At 44.8% G+C, this 23,126-nt stretch overlaps 1 protein-coding gene across 1 annotated transcript; it reads right to left on the bottom strand.

Annotated features, from left to right (window-relative positions):
* Positions 1-1,230: 1,230 nt before the first annotated feature.
* Positions 1,231-14,887, bottom strand: LOC144782890 (transmembrane protein 272-like). The gene is made up of 6 exons (XM_078662143.1): positions 14,840-14,887; positions 9,371-9,500; positions 8,882-8,927; positions 5,990-6,052; positions 3,581-3,760; positions 1,231-1,454 (listed from the first exon to the last, which is right to left on the bottom strand). The coding sequence occupies exons 2-6, from the start codon at positions 9,401-9,403 to the stop codon at positions 1,231-1,233; spliced, it is 546 nt and encodes a 181-aa protein (XP_078518269.1). The 5' UTR covers positions 9,404-9,500; positions 14,840-14,887.
* Between the last annotated feature and the right edge of the window lie 8,239 nt (positions 14,888-23,126).

Below are 23,126 nucleotides of genomic sequence, written 5' to 3'. Positions count from 1 at the left end.
TGGTCTTGAGCTTCATAGACGCGGCTTGGCGTCAGAACCTGTGCATGCTTGCATTGATCCACCCTAGTAATGCCACCTTCAAGCCACAGTTTGTGTGATCTGTAACGTTCACCATCCTATTGGAACACACCTTTTGCTCTGAATAGTAGATAACATGCGCCACTTTGTGGATGCATGCACAGGCATAAAGCCTTAGTAAACCTCTGCCTTCTTCTCTTTCCAACAAACGCTTCCATCTTACACTATTTCAACAGTGTGGCACATTTTTTTCTATTTCCCAAAATGTTGGCTGTCTAGGATCATCATACTGATCTGAAAAAAACCTTTGTTGTGAGCCGTAGGTGGTAATCATTTATTATTTACCATGGTAGTTCTCTGGTGCACCAACTTTTGCTCATTGTTGTGTGCCGTACCGGCAATTAACAAAACTACTCTAGAAGAAATGATTTCCTGTGCAAATCTTGGTGAAGAGTTTACTGATTTTGTAGTCAGTAAACTAACTTGAATCGCAACATCTGTTATTTTTTTTTTGTGACAGGCAGCAACCTTATATAAATCAGTATTAATCCTCCTTCAATAGGAAGAATGCAGTCCGAATTGCTGGAATACACGCCCTTTAAATGGAACAACAGCAAACCCAGTAAGTATATTAGTTCTGTGTCTCTAGGATGTTCAAAAAACAGTTAATTACTTAAGTGGAAAAATAGTTCATGCAACCGCAGCCCGTACAGGTATGTGTGGTGGGGTGGTGGGTCCGGGTTGGGAGGGAATCAACAGGTGACTGCGAGGGAAAATGCAATAAATAATTATTTTTCCCTTGTCTTCATCTGTCGAAATACCCCTCCTCCCCCACCCGGCCCCAGCGCTCTTACCTACACGGGCCGCGGCGGAGTTCATGCCATGTTTTCTGTTGGAGCTATACACGCTTGACACTCTCTCAGAGCTAAGGTTGACCTTTGACCCCTACATGTGTCCTGCTTTTGTGCAAAATCAGGATTCACAACACCTTTGGGTATCATGTGGTGCTTATTGTTACACAATGTGCCTAATAATAATTGTGTTGGGCCATCATCCTGGTGTCTAGATGATGTGTCAGTCAGAAGGAAGGGTCATCTATTAGCAATTGTGAATTTACAAAATAACCAATTTCTTCCTTGAGTCAGCATTGTGCAAATAGTCCATGGAACTGCAAGTTTTCTAACAAAATGTAAGGATTTTGGGGCCTTAAGTTCATCCTTTAGTAACACAGGAAACGCAAGAGGAGCACAGAGAACAAAGACAGCAAGAGGAACAAGAAGAACAAGCGAGGAAAGAGGAGAAAAGTTTGACAATGATCGCAGGGAGGGACAGCGCCAAGACGATCCACTGGATGATCAAGATGGAGAATGTAAATAGGTAGACGGTTCTGTTGCAGTTTGTGTAGTTGGGGTACAGTGGGAAAGTCCAGACGCTCCCTGTTGGGTGAAAAAACGGAAATTTATCATATCCCCAACACTGATATCAGATCCTTGCCGACCGATCTTTAAAATAATCCTACATTTTTGATTAACCCACATTTCCACAAAACCCATGAGTACAACAGGCACCATGTGTCACTTAAAACTCTACATATGTATATAACTCTCTTTTCCTGGCATAAGATGTAATCTCCAGAAGGTACATTGATACCAATGATAAAACTATGAATCTTTCAGTTAAAAAGTTCTATAATATAAGCTTAATGACAGTATATTTGATTTACATGAAACAATTTGACCAAAGACCTCTAACGCATGAGGGGGGGATTAGAGGACTATAACATTAAATATCACAAAATATACGTGTAACATTTCACTTTAAATATTTACCATGGAAATAACAGAAAGCATCAAGATGCATTTAGATAGCGTAACCTTTTTGGCGAAGAAATGATTTGCAATCAGGAAGTCCCAGGAAGCAGTCATGGGGTGGCTACAGTAAAACTGGTTGCACCTTAGCAGTACTAAATGAGATGTGTCACTGATTACAGAAAATCTCTCCGAAGTCCCTTCTTCAGGTGTTTCACTCACTTGGGCAATCTATGACCCCACAGATAAAAGTTCGAAACTTTAAGGTTATTTTTAATGTTAAAATGGCTTTTTATCAGTGGTGAGTATGGTAAGGCTCTGTTTGAAATACTTTTTGAGCAGGATACATCGTTTTTCCCTTTATCATGGAGCTCGGCCTACAACTGATGGTAAACTCCAGTTTACGATTTAGAATAGAATTGTCATCTCCGTGCTGGAAAAGCGCCTTGGACACTTCAGTCTGTATGGTAGAGACCTAGTCCAATTGTTTTGAGAAAACAAACTCACTCTAGCCCAGTGGATCACGTTGGCCTCATTGCTTAACACGCCACAATCTGCATCTCATGATAAATAACGTACTTTTCAACTGTTAAATCTGGCTTGCCAAAATTTTACGAACGGTGTGGACTATATTTCCACTGGTAATTAGTGAGTGCTGTAAACTCCGTACAACTCAGAATTCCGCCCCTTGCGCAAACTCTGACTCGCTCACCGCCAGGACCTGCAGAGGAACTACATGTTTTGAGCTTATGTTTGAGTTGTGATTGATGCTGGGTTCCTCCATTCCAGTAAAGGCCTAAGTAAATATGTACCTATCTGCCTTTATAGACCATTGAATAATAACTGAATGAGGGTGTCAAGATTCGAGAAACAGACAGGTGCCAAACTCCACTGCCCTTATCTCCACGAAAGAACTGAAACTCTTCACCTTCTCCATTTACTTCTCTCCCTACCCAGTGTCCCCTCCTGGCCAATCCACAGCACCTCCTATCAATGTATGCAGATCTCAAAGATTTTTCTTCTATGGATTTTACCTGCCCACACCCAATTTGTAAGTTAACCAGACATTGTTTTAAAGCTGCATCAGTCAGTACAAAATATCTGCCAATGTAAAGCATTGCGGTAGCCTCTGAGCCTACATAAACCCTATGTAAATAACGTCAATAAAATGCAAATAATAAGAGATCTGGAAGCAGGAAAATACAGGTATTTGGAATCAATTTATGGAACAACCTGCCCCAGGAAATTTGACTTGGTACACATATGTCATATTTTAAACGATGCTTCAAAAAATTACATCCATCCCAATTTTAGAAATCACTTTAAGTGCTCTTAAATACAAAGTACACTATGAATCTCAGTTTTTTTACTCAGATATAGAATGTATCACTTTTCTTACCTTGCCCACAAATTCTAATCCTGGTGGGTATTTTATGTTGTGATGTTAATAAATTGCACAACTAGCCATTCAGAAACAGGAGCCTATCAGGTCACTTTATCCGTAAGTATATTGATAATGATAATCAATATACCCACCACTTCATGCTCATTCACCATCTTGTAAATGGCTTATTGTGCTGTGCGCTCTCATTTTAAAACCCTTTTTTCATCTACCATCTTATGGATGGCACTTTGTGTTTACAAACTATCTTGCAAATGGACTGATAATTTTATTAGTTATCTTGTGATTGATAGCTTCCAATTGTTTGATTATGATTTTCCCTAGAACTATACGACATAATTAAAAGTATTACCTGTGATGAGCCAAGCAAACCAAAAGAGGCTCAACAGCGCAAGGATGCCATAGACAAGCTTATTTGGCCTCAGTCCAGCCACAATAGAGAGGAGGGACATGATGATGACAGTGACGCCATTGACGATGAGGTAGATAGGGATGAAGCGTTGCGCTGGGCATTGTTGCAGATAAACAGAACCTGTGAGTATGAAAACAACAGATCAGTGAAATAACTACATTAGGTGTTGCATTATAGAGCAATGCAAAATTGCCAAAGAAATCTTCAGTAGGGTGGCTCATATTAAGTTTGATCTTCTACCAGCAAATAACACATTGCCAGATATTCCAGACTCACCTGATAGAAGGAACTAGTCTTATTAAAATGTATAGAATGCAGACAGTATGGCCTCTGGTCTCCAAGACACTAAGCACAATCCTGGACAAAACCATGCTGGGATTTGCAGTTATGAGGTTTGTTGATGAAAGACTATGGACCTCCTTGCAAGTTAAGTCAGTTAAGGCATTTACCACACTTGGTAATACCATTATCCAAGGATGAGGTATTTACCACCCCAGTTATGGTAAATGCCTACTCTTCCTAGTTTTCATCTTGAAACAAACGTAAGATGGCAAAATATTATGGTAGCACAACAAATTCTGGTTTGCTTGTGTTTCGGTTCAGGGGGGGTCTGGCTTGGCATTTCGGACTGGACTGTTCCTATTGGAGCAGAGAAATGGTTGATTTGCATATAGCTGGGTCTAAACTGAGTCGGCATTGTGTGCAAAATAACAAAGGATTGGGATGCAGCCTGAGTGATTACCAGTGCCTTATATTAATTCAAGCATTCCATTCAGCACTGTTTTGTATGCACACAAAATTCCACATAATTTGGCATTACTAAAGGCATTTTCCTTAATTTAGGGAAAGCTGTGAGGGTATGTTTAAAACACACCCACCGAATCCCCATCCCTCAGTTTACATGAGATCAGAATGTATCAATGAACTTGTAATGGGGCCCTAAAGCAGTTTGGCTTAAAAACATATGATTTATAACACCTTCTGACTTGACTCTGGTTTTCCTTTAAGACCACCTGTGCCTTGTCACCTACTTTTTCTCATTCTTTTCTCCTCCCTTTCTCCAATCCTCAGCCTCACCTTTGCTTTGTTCTTTTGCTCTCATTCTAGCCCTCTTCCAATCAATCATTTTTTATTAGACCCTCTCTTTCTCTTTCTTTCTCTCCCTGTCTCTCACTCTCACTCTCTCCTCTCACTCACATTCTCACTCTGTCTTCCTACCGCTCAGTTTCATGTTCTAGCTAACTCTTTCAATCTATTATTTTAAATGTTTTTAACATCTTTTCTTATAACTCAGCGGATCATTTTGGGATCACATGATAATTCATGACTCACGCTACTGACTCAATTGTAAGTTGTGAGGCATTATATAACACGTGCAGTCACACCTCAAAGCTCTCACAAAAATGTGACACGAAGAGCTCATGCTTATCAGCAGAGTCATAGCATGAATGTCAAGAGTATATGTTTAGGTTGGTTGAATCTAAACACAGAAACCAACGTGATTCCCTTCCGATTAGTTACCTGCAATAATTTCAAGAGGTTAGGTGAGGTGAGTCACATCCTAAATATTGACAGAGGTTCCCTCAACCTCTTGCCTTTGGATAACAGTCGGGGAGGTGAGAACTATTTTTAAGAGACACTCAATTAACTCACTATGACAGATCTCTTTAGGCTATGGGGAAACATTTAAGTCCCTCCTGGCTACTCATACATGTGTCTCAGTGCATTTTGGTGCTGGATTTTTGTTCTTCCAAAAGAAAAGAAAGTGCTGAAGGGCGAGTAGCATTGGGGTTTTGGCCAAAAGAGGTATTTAAAAACGAACTATCCAGAGATGTTGTTTGGGCCTGTTTCCAACAGAGACTACTTTACATGCATTTATTGAGTTTCAAAACATAGCAAATGGTCAACAGTCCAGAGATATCTCCTTTAGAGGGTGAAATTAAGAATGCCTTAGTTGGTGGAGAGGTTGGGGTGGGCCAGTCACCAGAGATAACCCCTTGGTGGGGTGTAGAATGGACTTAATGATCTACCACAAACCAAAGTGTCAAAGCAGTTTGTCTCGAGTTCTAACAAAATCTTTCTTAAAAGAGATGGGCAAAGATCAACCATTTCCTAGTTAATGAGGTAGATACTAATTCACATGTCATACACCAAATAAGGCATTACTAGCCAACAGGTTATAAGTATGTATCCATTCAGCATAAAATAATCTTTCGAGGGGTGGTATATCCTAATCTCATGAGGTGAACTGGAAAAAGGGATGAAAAGAGGATAGAAAAAGGGATGCACATGTCAGGGTGTTGGGGAGACGAAAGAGTACAAGGAGGCAATGAGATCCTTTGATCTTACCAATGACAATCTCAGCGATGCTCAGCGCTATCCAAACAAGTGACATTAGACCAAGAAGCCATTCTGAAAAAAGAAGAAAACATATCAATCTCTGAAATGCCTACTGCTACTCATCTGTGATACTAAAGGTAGAAGCTATTTAGAAGAGCTAAATAAACAAAAAACAATTTTCAAATTAAATGTTCAGTCCCTAACCACCTCACCTTCTCGCCAACAACATGTTAACATCAAAAACAGAGCTGATTTAAAGGCCATTAGGACCCACTTATTTATATCATTCTCATCTCTTCCTGTTTTATAATTCTCACCCCTTTACTTCTTGTAATTCTCAGCGAAACATGTTTCAAGCCACACAGCAAGAGATTTTTCTTTTTAGTTCATTTCAAACATATTTTTTGCACATTTATTGCTCTTTCTTAATTTATTTGAAGCAGTGAATTATAATTTCCAATTGCAAAATAAGTTAATACCATACTGTTACTATACTTTGTAAGTTAAGAATTAATTAAAAATGTTTTTGCCAGCACTCGTTTCACTCTGGGTTTCACTACCTGTGTACTCTCTGAAGGCAAGTCTAGGCATCCGACTCAATATGTGCCTTTCGTTCCAAGAATATATCAAAGGAAACCCCAGATCTCTCTTTTATGTTGTTACCGAATCGGAAGATTGGTTTGCGATTCGGTTTGTGGAAGGGGAGTGTTTAGGGCATTCCTTCCAAATAGTGATTCACAGTGGTATGTAATAATGTTTTGGGACAAAATTTTGTTCACAAAACATAAATATTGCACCACTAATTCAATTGAAATGGATACTATGGGACCACTTTCCCTTTGAGAACGTAACACAAATATTTTTTAAGAGCGGGCAGTGGTCCCATAGACGACTGCCTACTCTTAAAAAATTAATTTTGAGCATTTCACTTTTTCCTTTTGAACTATCCCGTTTTTCATAAAGTTAAACAGCTGAATTTCAAATTAAAAAGTGTTGCTTTAACGCAAACGCAATCACAGACAAGGCGGACCATAGCAAGCCATCTTCCCTCCGATGGCTTTCATTCCTAATGGGTCGCAAGCTGCGACCTACCTCATTAACCTTTATGAGGTAGGTCACTTTACGCACAATTAGGAATCACTAATTGAAACTCAACAAGTTTCATATCATCGGAATAGTGATTTCCTAATTGCAAGTTGTAGGAAATCGCAATTAGGAAATCACTATTCCCAATATTTGTACATCTGGCCCATAGTGGACTCCACCATCCCCCTAAGAAGGCAATTCTCCATACAACCACCTGACTCAGTGTGACCACATCATCCCTAGCTTCTGGGCTCCTCTGTGGCTCCCACCCCCATTATGCATTACATTCAACTACTAACTAGCTGAAAACAACCTTCTTTCCAGGCCCCAGCCTCAACAAATAACTTCTGTAAATCATTGATTGAATACTAACACCCAAAGCAGTGGTATCCATTCTTCTAGAAGAAATAGTGTCTGAGGGTCAGCTTTCACTTTGCAAATGTGGGCTTTTGGGAATGGGAAGCAGCCAGAGTTCCAAGGTACTGCTGCATGCACCCAGCAAGGTATTTGCCAAATGCGTATTCTATTTTTTGATTGCAGCTCCTGTTCCTTTTTAGCGCAGGAAGCGGATTGATAAAATAATTTTTTTTTAAAGAATGTAAAGACAGGTTTGAGGTCCTCTGCCTCTTGCACTCCTCCATCCCTACCACTCTGCACCATTTGCAGGCTGAAACCTGCCTCATTGATGTTAATAGGACAGGATTCTGCAAATCCTACTGAATGTTCATTTTGTGCTCAAGAGTAATATATCTATTACAGTTGAAAAGGAAGGTATGGTAAGAAAGCGTTCAGTGTGTACAAACACCAACCTACTTGAAATTCAGCCCATAGTACATCTGGGCTCGTATAACAAATATGTTGGCTTTCCCTCTTTGTGCAACGGTGCACCTTTAAGTACGTGCGCCGTGCGCAAACAGGGATACCGCACAATATTTCCATGAATGCTCTGTCCCCAGGGCAGCCGCGAACTAGTGCTGCCCTGGGTACAACGCATTCAAGAGAAATAAAGCACAGCTGCTTCAAAGCCGCTCTGTGTTTCACTGTGCAGGTGGCACCCCCTTGCACTTTCAAGAGGGGTGAGAGATCCCCTTGCAGGTGGGTGCAGTGAGTGACTGCACCAGCCTACAAGGGGATGTCTTTGAGGTCCATGGGACCCCCTTTCTCCCCTCTAGAAAGCTGCCTTCCCCAGGCGCCTCCTATAGTCATGTTAGCCTCTTGTCTATGTCCAAAATAGCGCGCAGGGGCAGAGGCAAAGTGATTCCCTCATTTGCATGGATTCACGCCTCCGTGCACATGAGGAAACACCCTCTGATGATAGCGCTGGTGTTCCATGTGTGCCAGAGCTCTCTGTAATACATAATGGGCTGCAGACGCGTCTGATGCCCCTTCTGTAATACCAAAGTGTCCCTGGGTGCACCAAGCTGGCACACATGCCCTTTGCACCCCAAAGGCACTCTGGGTAATACGGTCCAGGTCCCCAAAACCACAGGGACCTGGAGACTGCAATGGCCGTTCATCTGTGAAGATGTGTGTGCCGCATGGTATGTCAAGGCATGAATGGAGATGAGAGTGGAGACTCCATCAGTGATCCATTCATGGAGAAGCTCAGCAGTGCCTAAGCGTAAAGGTGGACCTAATTCATGTGCATTTGTGAGAAAAGCAGTGACAGGAAACATATTATTTCAGAATAGAACATTTCCCTTTCCAGAGGAACTTAACCATAAATCAACAAGGATACCCCAACACCAAGAAACTCCCAAAAATAAAATGATAAACTTAGTTCATTTAACTGCAGTATAATAACCAAATACTCACTGAAACACTGAGTGGCACAGCAACAGCAACTCTTGACTGATGTATCCTGTGCAAACATAAGACATTGACTGCATTAGAACTGAGATCAAGCTTGGCATTTAGCAGCTTTGGGTCTGCTTTGTACTAGCAAGGGGCAGTGATAGGCGTGCATTGATGCTGCCTTTAACCATGAAGAGGCACTACTGAAATGCGCTACGAAGCCTCAATAAGGGTGCGCTATACAAACGCTAGTTAAAAATAACAGTAAAGAACGAGATGAATTTGCCATTGAGATATGTGTGTGTGCTCATGCTGTACCACACATCCTCTTTGTGTTTCATATTGGGATTTGTGAGCATCACATCTGCCCTTGCACAGCCAAGAATGAATGTTGTGGATGTGAAAGAGAACCACACTTCCAATCTTCTCTTTCAAGTATACCAGAAGCCCTTATTGATTCCATATGGATACTTTTTGATGTTTCTACGTTTTTTACATCTGTCTATTTACCTGGCAGTCCTGATGCACTCTGTCTTGGGCCATGACTCTGTTGTTTGTTGGCTTTCTTCGGATTCAGTTCCACAGCACACCAAGGATGTCCTTATGAGCTAATGATTGACTGTTTTTCTTGTTGGCCGACCTGTAGAAAAGTTAGGATTAATTAGTTTGATAATCCCAAATGCACAACTTTGTTTGACATATTTTGTTCAGCTCAACTCCATTCTTTCTTCCTTTTTATCTCCCTTGCCATCTCACTCCTCACTGCCTTGAAAACTCTTTCTTTGTTGTCAGTGCTTCTTTCCCTGTTTTATGCTGCATTCTGCCTCTTTCTTTCACTCCTTAGCTTGCTTTACCTTTCTTGCTCACTTTTCCTTTCACTTGTATGTCAGAATATCGACCAAAAAAATATCCTGCTGCAAGAATGTTGTAGCAAAAAATATCAACTACCAAAATATTGTGGAGGTAGTCCAGGGAGGAGGTAGAAAATGAAAATACCTCCACTTTAACCATAACTCTGATCACACCCAGCATGCCAAGTGAGCAAACATTCCCTTCAGTGAATGTTGTTTAGCTTCTCATCCTCCTTCCATCAATTCATAAATTCATGCTTTCCCCATTTAAATATTAATCCAATCATTCATCCATCCTTCCTTTCCTATCGATCCTTACAATCTTCCCCGTCTGCCCAGACTTCATCCTTCCCGCCATTCCCCTTTTTATCTGTTGATCATTTCACTTTTCCATCTATCCTTGTGCTCTTCCATCTTCCCACTCTTTCATGCTTCGATCAATCAATCAATCAATCAATCAGAGTACTTGTAAAGCGCGCTACTTACCCGTGAGGGTCCCAAGGCGCGGTGGGGAGTGGGGGGGTGCTGCTACTGCTCGAAGAACCAGGTCTTGAGGAGTCTTCTGAAGGCGAGTAGGTCTTGGGTCTGCCGTATGTGGGTAGGGAGGATGTTCCAGGTCTTCGCGGCGAGGTAGGACAAGGATCTGCCGCCGGAGGTTGTTCGTTGGATGCAGGGGACAGCGGCAAATGCGAGGCTGGCGGAGCGAAGCTGGCGGGTGGGGGTGTGGAAGCTGAGGCTGCTATTCAGGTAGGCTGGTCCGTCATTGTGGAGTACTTTGTGAGCGTGGGTGAGGAGCTTGAAGGTGATCCTCTTGTCGATGGTGAGCCAGTGTGGGTCTCTCAGGTGGGGGTGATGTGGCTGCGACGGGGGACATTGGCGATCAGTCTGGCGGAGGCGTTTTGGATGCGTTGTAGTCATCGTATGTGTTTGGCTGGGATTCCTGCATAGAGTGCGTTGCCGTAGTCCAGTCTGCTGCTGACGAGGGCCTGTGTCGCCATTCTTCTTGTTTTGGTCGGGATCCACTTGTAGATCCTGCGGAGCATGCGGAGGGTGTTGTAGCAGGAGGAGTAGACGGCGTTGACCTGCTTAGACATGGAGAGGGAGGAGTCGAGGATGAATCCTAGATTGTGTGCATGGTCGGTGGGTGTTGGTGCTGTTCCCAGTGTGGTCGGCCACCAGGAGTCGTCCCAGATTGAGGGGTGGATCCGGGGATGAGGAACTCCGTCTTGTCCGAGTTCAGCTTCAGACGGCTGCTCCTCATCCAGTCGACGACGGCCTTCATTCCCTCGTGAAGCTTGGTTTTGGCGGTGTGTGGGTCCTTGGTGAGGGAGAGGATGAGCTGGGTGTCGTCGGCGTAGGAGATGATGTTGAGGTTGTGATGGGGGGCCACTTGTGCGAGGTGGGCCATGCAGATGTTGAACAGCGTTGGGCTGAGGGGTGAGCCCTGGGGGACGCCGCAGATGATGTCGGTGGCTTTGGATCGGAAGGGTGGGAGGCGGACGCTCTGAGTTCTGCCAGAGAGGAAGGAAGTTGTCCAGTCAAGAGCCTTCTCTTGGATTCCGGCTTCTAGGAGGCGTGTCTTTAGAGTGCGATGGCAGACCATGTCGAAGGCGGCTGACAGGTCCAGGAAGATGAGGGCTGATGTTTCGCCATTGTCTAGTTGGCGCATGATGTCGTCTGTGGCGGCGATGAGGGCAGTCTCGGTGTTGTGGTTTCATCTGAATCCGGACTGGGACGGGTCCAAGATGTTGTTGTCTTCCAGGTGGCGGGCCAGTTGCAGGTTGATGATTTCCTTGATGACCTTTGCCGGGAACGTGAGCAGGGAGATGGGCTGGAAGTTCTTGAGGTCCTTGGGGTCCGCTTTGGGCATCTTGAGGAGGGCGTTGATTTCGGGATGCTTCCAGCTTTCCGGGAATGTCGCTGTTTCGAAGGAGATGTTGATGACCTTCCTTAGTTGGGGTGCGAAGGCTGCGTCTGCTTTGTTGAATACGCGGTGTGGGCACGGGTCAGACGGAGATCCTGAGTGGATGGAGTTCATAAGCTTGCGTGTCTCGTCGTCGTTGACGTTGTACCAGGAGGTCAGGCGGTTGGCGCTGGTGGTGTTCACAGGGGAGGTGGAGTCTGGCGTAGTCAGGGCGGTCGTGGTGTTGAGCTGTTGTGGATGTCAGCGATCTTGCGGCGGAAGAAGATGGCCAGAGAGTTGCACAGTTCTTGTGAGAGCGGGATGTCGTTGGCGTAGGCGCTGGGGTTGGAGAGTTCCTTTACGAGGCTGAAGAGCTCTTTGCTGTTGTGTGCGCTGTTATCCAAGCGGTCTTTGAAGGAGGATCTCTTGGCTAATCTGATGAGGTGGTGGTGTCTGCGGGCGGCGTCCTTGTGGGCTGCGTAGTTGTCTGGTGTGCGTTCGTGGAGCCATGTCTTCTCCAGTTTCCTGCATGCACGTTTCGAGGTCTGGAGCTCATCGGTGAACCAGGTGGCTCTCTTGTTGGCGTGGCTGTTGGAGGGTTTCTTGAACGGGGCAAGGGTGTTGGGCAGTCGTCGATCCGCTGTCTGAGGTTTCGGGCTGCGGCGTCTGGGTTGGTTGGGCCGGTGGGTGGGTTCTTGGCGAGGGAGGTGATCAGCTGATCTTCGGTGACTTTGCCCCAGCAGCGGCGAGGCTGCTGTTGGCTGCGGTGGTGCATGGTTGGTTTCTTGTAGGTGAAATGGATGCAGCGGTGGTCGGTCCAGTGGAGTTCGGTGGTGTGGTCGAAGGCGACGTGGGAGCCTGTGGAGAAGATGGGATCCAGCGTGTGGCTGGCGGCGTGGGTGGGTGTGGTGACGAGTTGTCTGAGGCCGAGGTTGGCGCGGTTGTCGATCAGGGTGGTGGAGTTGGCGTCGTTGTTGTTCTCAAGGTGGAAGTTCAGGTCCTCGAGGAGGATGTAGTCCGTGGAGGCGATTGCGTGGGTGCTGGCGAGGTCGGCGATGGAGTCGCTGAACTGAGCCTGGGATCCGGGGGTCTGTAGATGAGTGTTCCTCTGAGGGTGGTGTTGGGGTCGGTGTGGATCTGGAAGTGCAGGTGTTCGGCGGTGTTGAGGGTGTCGTCTGCGTGAGTGGTGACCTTGAGGGTGGACTTGTGGACGATGGCTATTCCTCCTCCGGTTCCGTTGGCGCGATCCCTGCAGGTGATCTTGTAGCCGTTCAGGATGGCTATGGCGATGTCGGACGCCGAGGAGTCGTTCCACCAGGTCTCGGTCAGGAAGGCCACGTCTGGGGCGGAGGTGTCGAGCAGATCCCAGAGCTCGACGGCGTGTTTGCGAGCGGAGCGGGTGTTGAGGAGTATGCAGCGGAGGTGGTTGGGTCCAGTCCTTGGAGGTTTGGTGGTTCTGTCGCAAGTGAAGCTGCAGGTGTGGCAGGAGAAGGGTCCATGGGTCAGTTTCGGGGTGGCCTGAAAGTAGGCGCTGAGTGCGTGGAGGGTTCTGGTGTCGCAGTGGATTCTGGTGTCATGGCGTTCGCGGGGTCCTGGGGTTCTGGCGCTGGGCGTGGTCCAGGCGTGGACGGGCACAGACGGGCTTGCCTTAGGCACGCCTTTGGTATGCCAGTGGGCGCCCACTGCACGCGTCTGCTGCGCTGCCGCTTCTCGGTCTGCATATGAGGTGGCTTGGAAGGGAGGAGCAGCTGGGAGGCGGGAAGGCGAATGGGTGTGCAGGGGGGCGGGGCCGCGGGGAAGCAGGGGCAGGAAAGTGCCGGATCGGGAGCGGCGGGTGGACGGGGGGAACTGGCACGCAGAGGGGAAGGGAAAAAAAACCCAGGAAACAAGGAGGCAACAAGGAGGCAGGAACCAGGCAGTCAGGTGACGAGCAGCGGCGTGGGGGCGACCTGCTTGCAAGCAGGGTCAAAGGTCGCTCATTCAGTCTTTCACCCTTCCATCCTCAAAGGTCGATCCATTCAGTCTCTTACCCTTCCATCCTACTTTTCTCCTTTTTTTCATTATATCTTTCGACATTTACTTCCATTCTTGCAACCTTCCTTTGCCCACCAGCTCTTTCCTCTTTCTTTCCATCTACCCATGTTTATGTCTGTCATCTCATGCTTATTTTGTTCTTTCTTAGTACAAACAGTGGAAAAGCTGATAGCCCCCCCATGCGTCGCTATCTAGGAGCCCGCCGCCAGTATAAGACAGCCTGGAGGATCTGTAGAGTAGGTACGTCCTCTGTAAAAGTTTCTCTGTAGGCAAGCATCTCGAGAGAATTTGGCCCAATCGGAGAAGAATCCTCTCTGTCCCTACTTCAACCAACCTAGGCCTCGGACTGGTCAGACACAAATGTACTTTAATGTATAGTGCGGTTTTATTGTTTTACTTAACTAGTGCTATTTTTGAGTACGTAATTCATCCATCTTAAATGAATTGTTTTTACTCTAACGATATCAAAGTTTAACATTGTACTGTTTGCGTTTATTGTTTTTATCAATCTAATGCTATTACTGAGAATGTAACACATCCTGAATTGTTTTCATCCTTTTATGGTATAATGTATTTGTACTTGCACTGATGAATTGTTACTTTAATGGTCTCTAACCGAAATAAAGTAACAAAATGAAATGAAATGACTAACTCAGATAGAATACAAACCACCTTAAACCGTGGGAAATAACTGTCTATATACTTCTGCTGTAGGGTTGAGACACTGGGTTACACTGAGAACATGTCGATTTTCTTAGATTCCACTGCATGTCTTAACGGACACTGAGTATATAGTTCACTATTCACTTTTCTAGACACACTACTTCTAACTCTGAACTAATCCTACCCGAGAGCTTGATATGAACTGCTTTCACCGGGTTCAAAAAACCTTGGAATACAGATTCACAAGAATATCCCCAAAACACTTTTAATAGCACGTGCATCTGTAGATATTACAGATCAATAAGATGAAGGGCGTTTTACTCACACTCTCATGAAAATTCTTCTCTTTGGAAATAGAAATTAAGCACGTAATTATCGTCTCGTCAGATTTTCAACACAACAATAGTACACATTCCAAATGTAGTTTGTTGAAAACTAAAAACAGTCGCCATCTTACATCAGCTTCAAATCCCAACATGGCAGCAACCCCACCCTCAGCAGACAGAGAGGGTACATTCAAGCACTTACCTTCCTGTGAGTTTGAGGATTGTTGGCAGAGAAGGTGCCGGGCTCTTTCAGTGCTTGTAAATGTGTGTCCTGTAAAGAGGTTTTATAGCACCACTGCCACGTTGCCCAATATGTAATTAACAGCACACACCCCACACGAAACCTCATGCATATTTATCACCTGCAAGGAAACAATGAAACATGTGGGCTACTGAAGTAGGAATGTTAAAGAGGAAAGTCACGTTTATACTATCAGCCCGACCAGGACAAATTCCGCAAATTGATTAGGTACAAAAAAATCCTAGAAACAATGGATTCTTAGATTCATCACCCACCGACACGTGAAACACGAGCAGCACATTCGTACGTCTCAAGCAGGGGCTAAATTCGAAATCTGTACTTTCTGTTAGACACTTTGAGAGTGACATAGTACCAGCTGTGAAATGAAGGCTTTTAGGAAAGAAGCAGGGTGATCAGGGGTTCTGTATACTTGTCCATCTTGGGGGCATGTTTTCTTCCTTCTGAGGTGCCCATGTAATGCCATTTGTTACACCACAGCGCACTGGAAACTGTAATTCCCATTTAAAACCTACAATGTCCTTGGTTCAGACAAGAGGGTGTATCACCACTAATTCTGCCCACTGTAATGGAGTGCCTACTCTGGTATGGTGGTCGTCAATAACACCATAGAGAGAAGAGTGTCCCTCCCAATGCATCGCCTCCTTTGAAAGTGGGGATATGGGAGATCATACAGTAGAGCGCCATGTTTACCCAAGTCCTAATGTTTTAGGAGCAACTTAGGGTTCCCATGAGGGAGGGTGCTGGCCTTGACTGATCCTCGCCCTCTGGAGGCCCTCAAGCTCCCTCACAGACTAAAGCTGTGGGTGCCTATGCATATGTACTGTGTGCACAGTCTAAAAAGTACTCACAGACTCAGTGCCCCTGTGGCCAGCCATCAGATGTGACTGAACCCATGTGAGGGGAGGGTCTTTAAGGGCACCTCACAGTCACACCAGGATGTTGGATGTTGGCAATGTATGTGTGATCAGTGTCTAGTTTGTCTCCTCTGGTCCTCCTTGCACATGTGAATGCTGCCTTACTAGGAGTATGCGCATGCGCAAAGTGAATTCCCTCATTTTCTTGGGGTACGGCTCCGTAAATCAGAGAGCACTCTTATTTCCAAGGCATGAATGGGCGCTACCCTATAGACTTTCTCGTGGTCAGTATTACTGTGAGAATTCTTGTCTCCACTTCAGTGATATCAGATGTCAGAGGGTGTGCAACCTGGGGTTCCACTCTGCACAATTTCTGCAACATCCAAGAAGAACATAACATTACTGCTTAGGTGCAATCATTTGAGTGCCTAAAGTTCAACGGTTAAACTTGGCGGTTTTAGAACAAAAAACATTGCCTTAGCACAACTGTAATAACGGCAGCCATTTTTTTATTCATTGCTAACCAACTCTGCCAAGTTCTGCCTTTCTCTGACATGTAAACCTGTATCTCATGTCTAACACCCTAGCCACACAATTCTTTTTTTTAACATCTTGTTATTGTAAAAGGGAAAAGAAAAAGGACTAAAGAGCACATGACAGCAGTGGTTATCACAGCCAGTGTCAGATCACAATTACGTGTCTTATAAATATCAGGACAGTCATCTCTAAGTTCTGACGCTTTGCTCACCCATTTCCCCCTTTTCAGATCTCAACAATATTGCTATTGTACGTAATCCTCAGTCCCTTCCAAACTGTGAGGTCTTCCAACTGGCTGACAGGGCATCCCTCTACTTCCATTCCAGCCCCCCAAAATGTTTGTCCATTTGTGTGGGCAACCTCTCCTTTCGTAAACCACCTTCTCTGCCTGCATGCACTAATCCATGTTGGTTTCCCAGTCCAGGACTGTGGGCCCCACCTCCGCCCTCTGTTTTCTATCTATGTTACGTTTGGCCACCATGAGGCCTAATGTGACCCACAGTCATTGCCCGGCTGTTAGATTTGTTGTCTCCCAAATATTTAATAATCACCATTGAGGAGAAGCCTCCTCCTATTCCCAACACAATATCATCAAACGTTTTACAATTGCCTTCCAGTACGTTTGAATCATTGGGCAATTCCCCCACTGGTGTAAAAACTGTGCCCTCCTGGCTGCAGTTCCTAGGACATTGTGTTGACTCGAGTTTTCCCATTTTTACTAGTGTTGTGCATGTACAATATGACCTGTGTAGGATGTTTAGTTGGACCAATCTGAATTATGACCATAGGCCACCTCCCAGGTGAACACAATTACTCAGGTCCCCAGATCTTCCCCATGTTTGGCCCGCACTTTCTCCAAGATGTTGGGGTATTGTTTAGTATTTTTGAATAGGTTAGAGATATTGCTTTTTCTTTCAGATAGTCATCTAGCAACCTATCCTCCAGAGGGGAGGAGACCGGGAGGTCGGTACCCTTTGGAATGGCAAGTTGTAGAGCATGCCTTATCTGACTATAGCGGAAGGAATTTTACGACACCAACTCATAGTCCCTTTGGAGGTTCACTCACATGTCACCTACCCTTGACCAATAAGGTCCCATTTATCAAAAACTGGGTGGTTTACTAGAAATCCCAAATGCGCCGTATCTGATAGGGGAGTGGCTTGGGTAATTTTCTCTCACCGCCCTAGAGCCGCTGACGCTGTATGCCATATCATGATTGAGCTTGATGTTGGTGTTTGCTACTGGTGTTCCTCATTTCCCCCCATAGATGGCCCTACGGAATCCCCTCAATCCCATATTGTGTTTATCCATCCTATAGGCCGGTTCGTCATGTAGTGTATGTACCCACTGATTGATCACTATAAGCTGCGCTGCCCAGTAATAATATTAGTCAATTAATTTAACGCTATTCGTGGAGTCCCTCCATCCCAGAGGATTGTCCGTACCTTCGCTTCAACTGCCTGAAAGTATGTGTGAGAGACCAAGTAGGGTGTATTTTGCAAAATGTATAAGAAGCGTGGAAGTGCCATCATTTTGCATAGGACCTGCCTATCAGCAACAAGGGCAAAGACCTCCAATGTTGTACATCTTCCCGAAGCAGTCTTAGTGGGGGACTAAGTTGAGGTTCATAAAAGACGATGTTGTCTCTAGTGACATAAATTCCCGGATATTGGAATCCTTCTGTTACAACTCTTGCTGTGCAGGTTCTGGGAAGATTTGGTCTTGGGCCATAAGGTACGTATATAGCAATTTATCCCAGTTTATGGTGTAACCGGAGTAATTTAGAAACAGGATAAAGATATGGAGTACCCTGTATAGGGAGGAGTAGGGTTTCGCCAAGTAGAGAAGGATGTCGTCTGCATGAAGGGAGATCCTATCCTCCCAATCTACATCCCTTTTAAGTCCCCTAATAAGCGGGTCACACCGTATCCACACCAGATAGCCCAGTCAGAAGGTATTTGTTTGAACCACCTGACTTTTTTGCACTATTGTTTTTAATTTTGGAGGTGCATGACTCCAGAATAAAGTAATAATTGTATGCACCATCCAATCTTACACTTATTATTTTTTACACTCATTTTTTGTGCACTGCTCACAGTTACGAAAACTCAATCTACCAGACATCCATCCATCACTCCGTGTCTCCAATATTGATCTATGGAGATAGAGTGGTGGTGAAACTACTGTGGAGTAGACCAAATGATGTACTGGGTGCCCAAAATCGCGTAACTGATGGACATTTTTCACAGTGGTTAACTGTCCAGTCTGTCTTCTATCTTCACAGGAGTAGCAGACACATAGCCAGCAACACTGAGCATGTTTTGAGCTCACTATTAGACCCACAGTTATTTGTTGTTCTTTAATACTTGTGTGGGGGGTATAACTGTGCTCAGGTCTCAAAACACATCCCTTGAACCCTAGAATAATTGTTAGTTGATTGTAGATCCTATCCTCCCAATCTACAGCCCTTTTAAGTCCCCTAATAAGCGGGTCACACCGTATCCACACTGCTAGTGGCACCAGGACCAGAGTGAATATCAAAGGAGGAAGGGGACATCCCTGTCTCGTCCCTCTTTGTAATTTAACAACAGCTGAATGCCCCACATTTACCTTCACTTGTGCTCAAAGTTCCGCATATCGCAGTCGGACAGAACTTCCCACCAAACCCCAGTCTCTCTCTCTCTCTCTCTCTCTCTCTCTCTATCTCTCTCTTTCTAAGACAGCAAATAGGAAGGGCCATTCTATCATATCAAATGCCATCTTGGCTCCCAAATACACCACAACGGCCACTTCTCGAATGCTGTCAGCTCTCCCAGTACTCCCTGAAGACGCCGCAAGTTAAGTGCAGTATTTCTACTAAGCATAAAGCCTGATTGGTCGGGTGGATTAACTTGTTTAGCATTGGAGCCAATTCGGTTGGTAACACTTTTGCTAAAATCTTGACCTCTGCGTTTAGCAAGGATATTGGTCTCTAAGGCGCACAGCTCTCCAGTGGTTTCCCGGTCTTATGTATCACTACTTTATTTGCGAGTCTTTGGTTTTCGGGTAATTTCCTGATTTTAAGACTTTCCTGGTACATCTTCACTAAGTATAGTTTGTATAGTTAATCGGTAAGCGGTTCGGGCCCATTGCTTTTCTGGCTTTTAATGATTCGATAGCCTACACTACTTCACAGTCTGTAAGGTCTGATTCTAAATTATCCTTGTCTGCTGCCTCCAGTTAAAGCATATCCAGAGTTGCTAATAGTTCCATCGCTTCATGTTCTGTGATACGAGCCGATAGTGTATATAATTGCCTATAGTAAGTTGCGAAGGCATCTGCTATTCCCTGCCGATCCCTCCCTGTCTCCCCCCATCTAGAGTGATCTCAAATACCCATATGGAAGCTTCTTCTCTCTTGTCCAACCACACCAGAAACTTGCCCGCTCTGTCCCCCACCTCGTACAAGCGATGTATGGTCGCTAGGTGTTTGGCTTTTGCCGCATCCTCGTCAATATCTCCATTTTCTTTTTGTTTAATTCATAGCCTATGTTGTGCGTCTGTTTGATCTGCAGTAGTAGTTCAGACTCAAATTTTTGGATTTCTCCTTTTATTTATTCCGACTGTTTCCACTTTTCTTTTTGATGTCTTGTGATCAAAGAAACCCCCTGGCCTCTAACCACCATCATGTAGGCCTCCCATAAGAGCCAGGCCGATTCTACTGATCCCTCTTTTTCTTCAAAATAACAAACCTTTTGCAGACCAGCACAAATTAGCCACACAAGCCTTGAATTGTTTGGTCAACTCTGAAAGTTTTCATTTTTCAATTTTTTGAATCTGCAACGCTTTTTGTTTTAGTTGCATGATATGATGTCTATTAGATTCCTCTGTAAGAAAACAGCTACATTTCCATTCTATACTAGTGTGCTTTAGCTTTATGCTACAGTTTCCCGTGGATGCCCTTATAACCCAGCTCTATGATTCACAGACTACTTTTTTTATTTAATACATATTTTTAGTCGTGAAATTGGCATGAGCGGGAGCTTTTTTTTTTAGCACAGTAAATAACAGCATGCCAACTATTGGCTGCAAATTTGAAACTACCTTTTTCACTAAACTAAAAACAGCCTTTAAGAAATTGGGTTATTGGTTGAGGGGCATGAAACTCTCCTCAAGCTGAAACCACAATCCTTGTCAAGGTGAAGTCACAAAAACATAATCTGTACTCAACCCTCTACTAGCTTGGCATGGAGCAGTCCGACTTAAAGGCAATGTGCAAAGTATTTGTGCAGCACTTCAAAGAGTAATACAGTGTAAAACACCACACAAAAAGGATTCCACACCAGATCAAAAATAAAAAAAATAGAGTAATTAAGAAATCACGACCAAACCGGCAAAAATCCAATTAGTAGAACTAGAGATATGCAAGTTTAAAGATGTCAGTAAAAATAGCACCAAAAAGCCCAAAGTGGCAACTGCGGATATATGGTTGCGCCAGACTGGGACAAAGCCACATGTTCAGGCTGACCGTGATGGGAGTATGGACCGGCTACAAGGACCCAGGTAAGCCTGACCCAGATAAGCCCACTGAAAAAGAGTAACTTAAATCCTGCTTTATGGAGTATAGCAAGTTCCCGCTCAGAAGATGCATCGCTCAGGCAACATGTTCCATTAGTTCAGAGAAGCGAAGCTGCGATGTGAGGTCCTGCATCGTTGTCGAGGATCCTCTCGACAAGGGCTTACGATGGAGAAGTCCGGCATGGAAGATGCGTTATTAAAGGTGATGTGTGGCTTCAGAAGAGCTATGAGGCTGTGATGCAAGAACCTGTGTCGCCATAGAGGCTGCTGTCGATGAGGGTTTTGTGATGCGAAGGCCTGTGTTGGGAACGGTTCGAACTAGTGACAGTTCCAATGCAGGCTGCGGGGTAAATGCAGAGTCCTTGGATCGGGAGAACCCTCAAAGCAAAGGCAATGCATCAGTTATGAAAGTGGTGGGTCAAACAGCAAAGTCGATGCTCCGGGTCTGCTGGTGTTGTAGCACGCCGTGGTGGAGATGCATCAGTTCTGCTGACTCCATAGATGGGCTTTGGGAGTGCGTTGAGGCCCACTTTGAAGGGGCCATGAGTGGGTTCAAGGTTGTTGAAGCATTAGTCACTGAAGCTCTAGTCAGGAGGCCAGCCATCTAGCCCTTGGATTCACTTTGGAGTCCTGGTTTCAACAGATACAGGTCCAGTCCTTCTCACACAGGCAACAGGGCAGCACAGCGGGGCAGCAGTCCTTCACAGCAGCAGTCCAGCAGAGTGGCAGTACTTTCAGCAACACAGCAATTCTTTTTCCTAGCAGAGTATTCACAGGACCAGAAATATACTGACGGGTTGGTATCTGATGTTCAATATTTTTACCTGGGCCTTACTTTGAAGTGGGAGAAGCTTCTAGAGGTTTTCATTTGAAATTCCCAGTCATCCTGCCTTCCCTGTACTGGCTCCAGGCTAACTACAGGGGGTATGCAGCCGTTTGTGTGGGGGCAGGACACACCCTATTCAAGTGTAAGTAGGGCTGTACCCTGTTCTGCTCTTCCATCCTGTCAGTGATGTCCCATCCAGGCACACCTAAGCTCTCTACGGTGTGTGGCCGTCTACGAGGAACAAAGCAAACACAAGGAGACGATGGACGGAGTGCTGAAACTTTTCAGACACTCACCCCCAGTCACACATCTTGGTTGAATCCTTCATCATTCTTAAGCTCACTTCGCCACCCCAGTTCAGACCCAGCCATATGCAAATCAGTCTTGACTCTGTGCCTCATGGGAACAGTGTAGCCCGAACTGCCAAGCCTGGTCTTCCCTGGACCGGAAACATCCATGGAATAATTCCAGGGTAACACCCCTCACCAGCTAGGCTAGCTTGAATCCAGTGGTAAAGTAAGCAAGGGACCCAAGTCTGGGCATGCCCTGTCAACTTAGGGGGAACAAAGCAGAGCAAAGTCATGTATAGGCTTGTGAAAAAGTCCACCACAATTCAAGTCCACCACACACTCAGGATAATGAAAGACACAAAATAGTCTCCGGACCTTATGAAGGAATATAGCCTTTGACCACTTCATTAATGTGGGTCACTTCCTTGGCTTTCATTTTTTAATGAGGACAGGGACGAGACATGTCATCCCATATATCAGTATATTTTACTCTTATTTTGGGGGATGATTTAACATACAGCTATAAATGAGCACTCACCCTTTCTTGTATGGCTTCGGACCCACATTCACATGAAATCTGGTGCACCAGAGTCACATCAGCATTTTCTGGAGGATCCATTTTCTCGAAATATCTCCCACTTCATCATACTTTGAAATTTACCTTGTAGTTTCTACTCTTACACTGTTATTTTGAGTGATCAGCCTTATAGGCTAATGTTTCTGAAAATGTACAAGGAACACTAAGCTGCAAACTGAGTTTTTATTTTTAAAATGAAATATGTATGATACTATAAATTAGAAAAGAGATTAACATTTGATAAGAACCACTTGCAAAATGTACTCTTCTACTTTGTCCCCCGGTCTTATCTAAATGACATGCTACTTCTCCCTAAATCGTAGTCTATAATTTGTCTGGATTGGGTTAATCAGCAAGACACACACCACTCCTGTTAGTAAACAAATCTATGCTTTTCCTAACTTGTGCAGACCACTGACATGCCTCTATGCCAAGCATCACTCCTGTGAAACCTGAGTTCAAAAACAAGTTTAAACCATTGTTATACATGTTTGACCATCTATACACCATGGGCAACCATAGTTTGTCTATGACCATAACAGGCCACACCCTATGTATTTTATACACCTCTTATGTTGTTGAAACAA

The sequence above is a fragment of the Lissotriton helveticus genome, chromosome 9, assembly GCF_964261635.1.
Source record: "Lissotriton helveticus chromosome 9, aLisHel1.1, whole genome shotgun sequence".
Classification (NCBI taxonomy): domain Eukaryota; kingdom Metazoa; phylum Chordata; class Amphibia; order Caudata; family Salamandridae; genus Lissotriton; species Lissotriton helveticus.
Note: the sequence above shows the minus strand (reverse complement) of the source record. Positions and strands in the feature narration are given on the sequence as shown.

Excerpts from the sequence above, each read along its gene's own strand:
- LOC144782890 (XM_078662143.1), bottom strand. The coding sequence starts at position 9,403 with ATGGCCCAAGACAGAGTGCATCAGGACTGCCAG. Across the intron at positions 3,761-5,989 it reads CATCGCTGAGATTGTCATTG|GTTCTGTTTATCTGCAACAA; the intron begins GTAAGATCAAAG and ends TCATACTCACAG. Across the intron at positions 1,455-3,580 it reads GTTTGCTTGGCTCATCACAG|GGAGCGTCTGGACTTTCCCA; the intron begins GTAATACTTTTA and ends TTCACCCAACAG.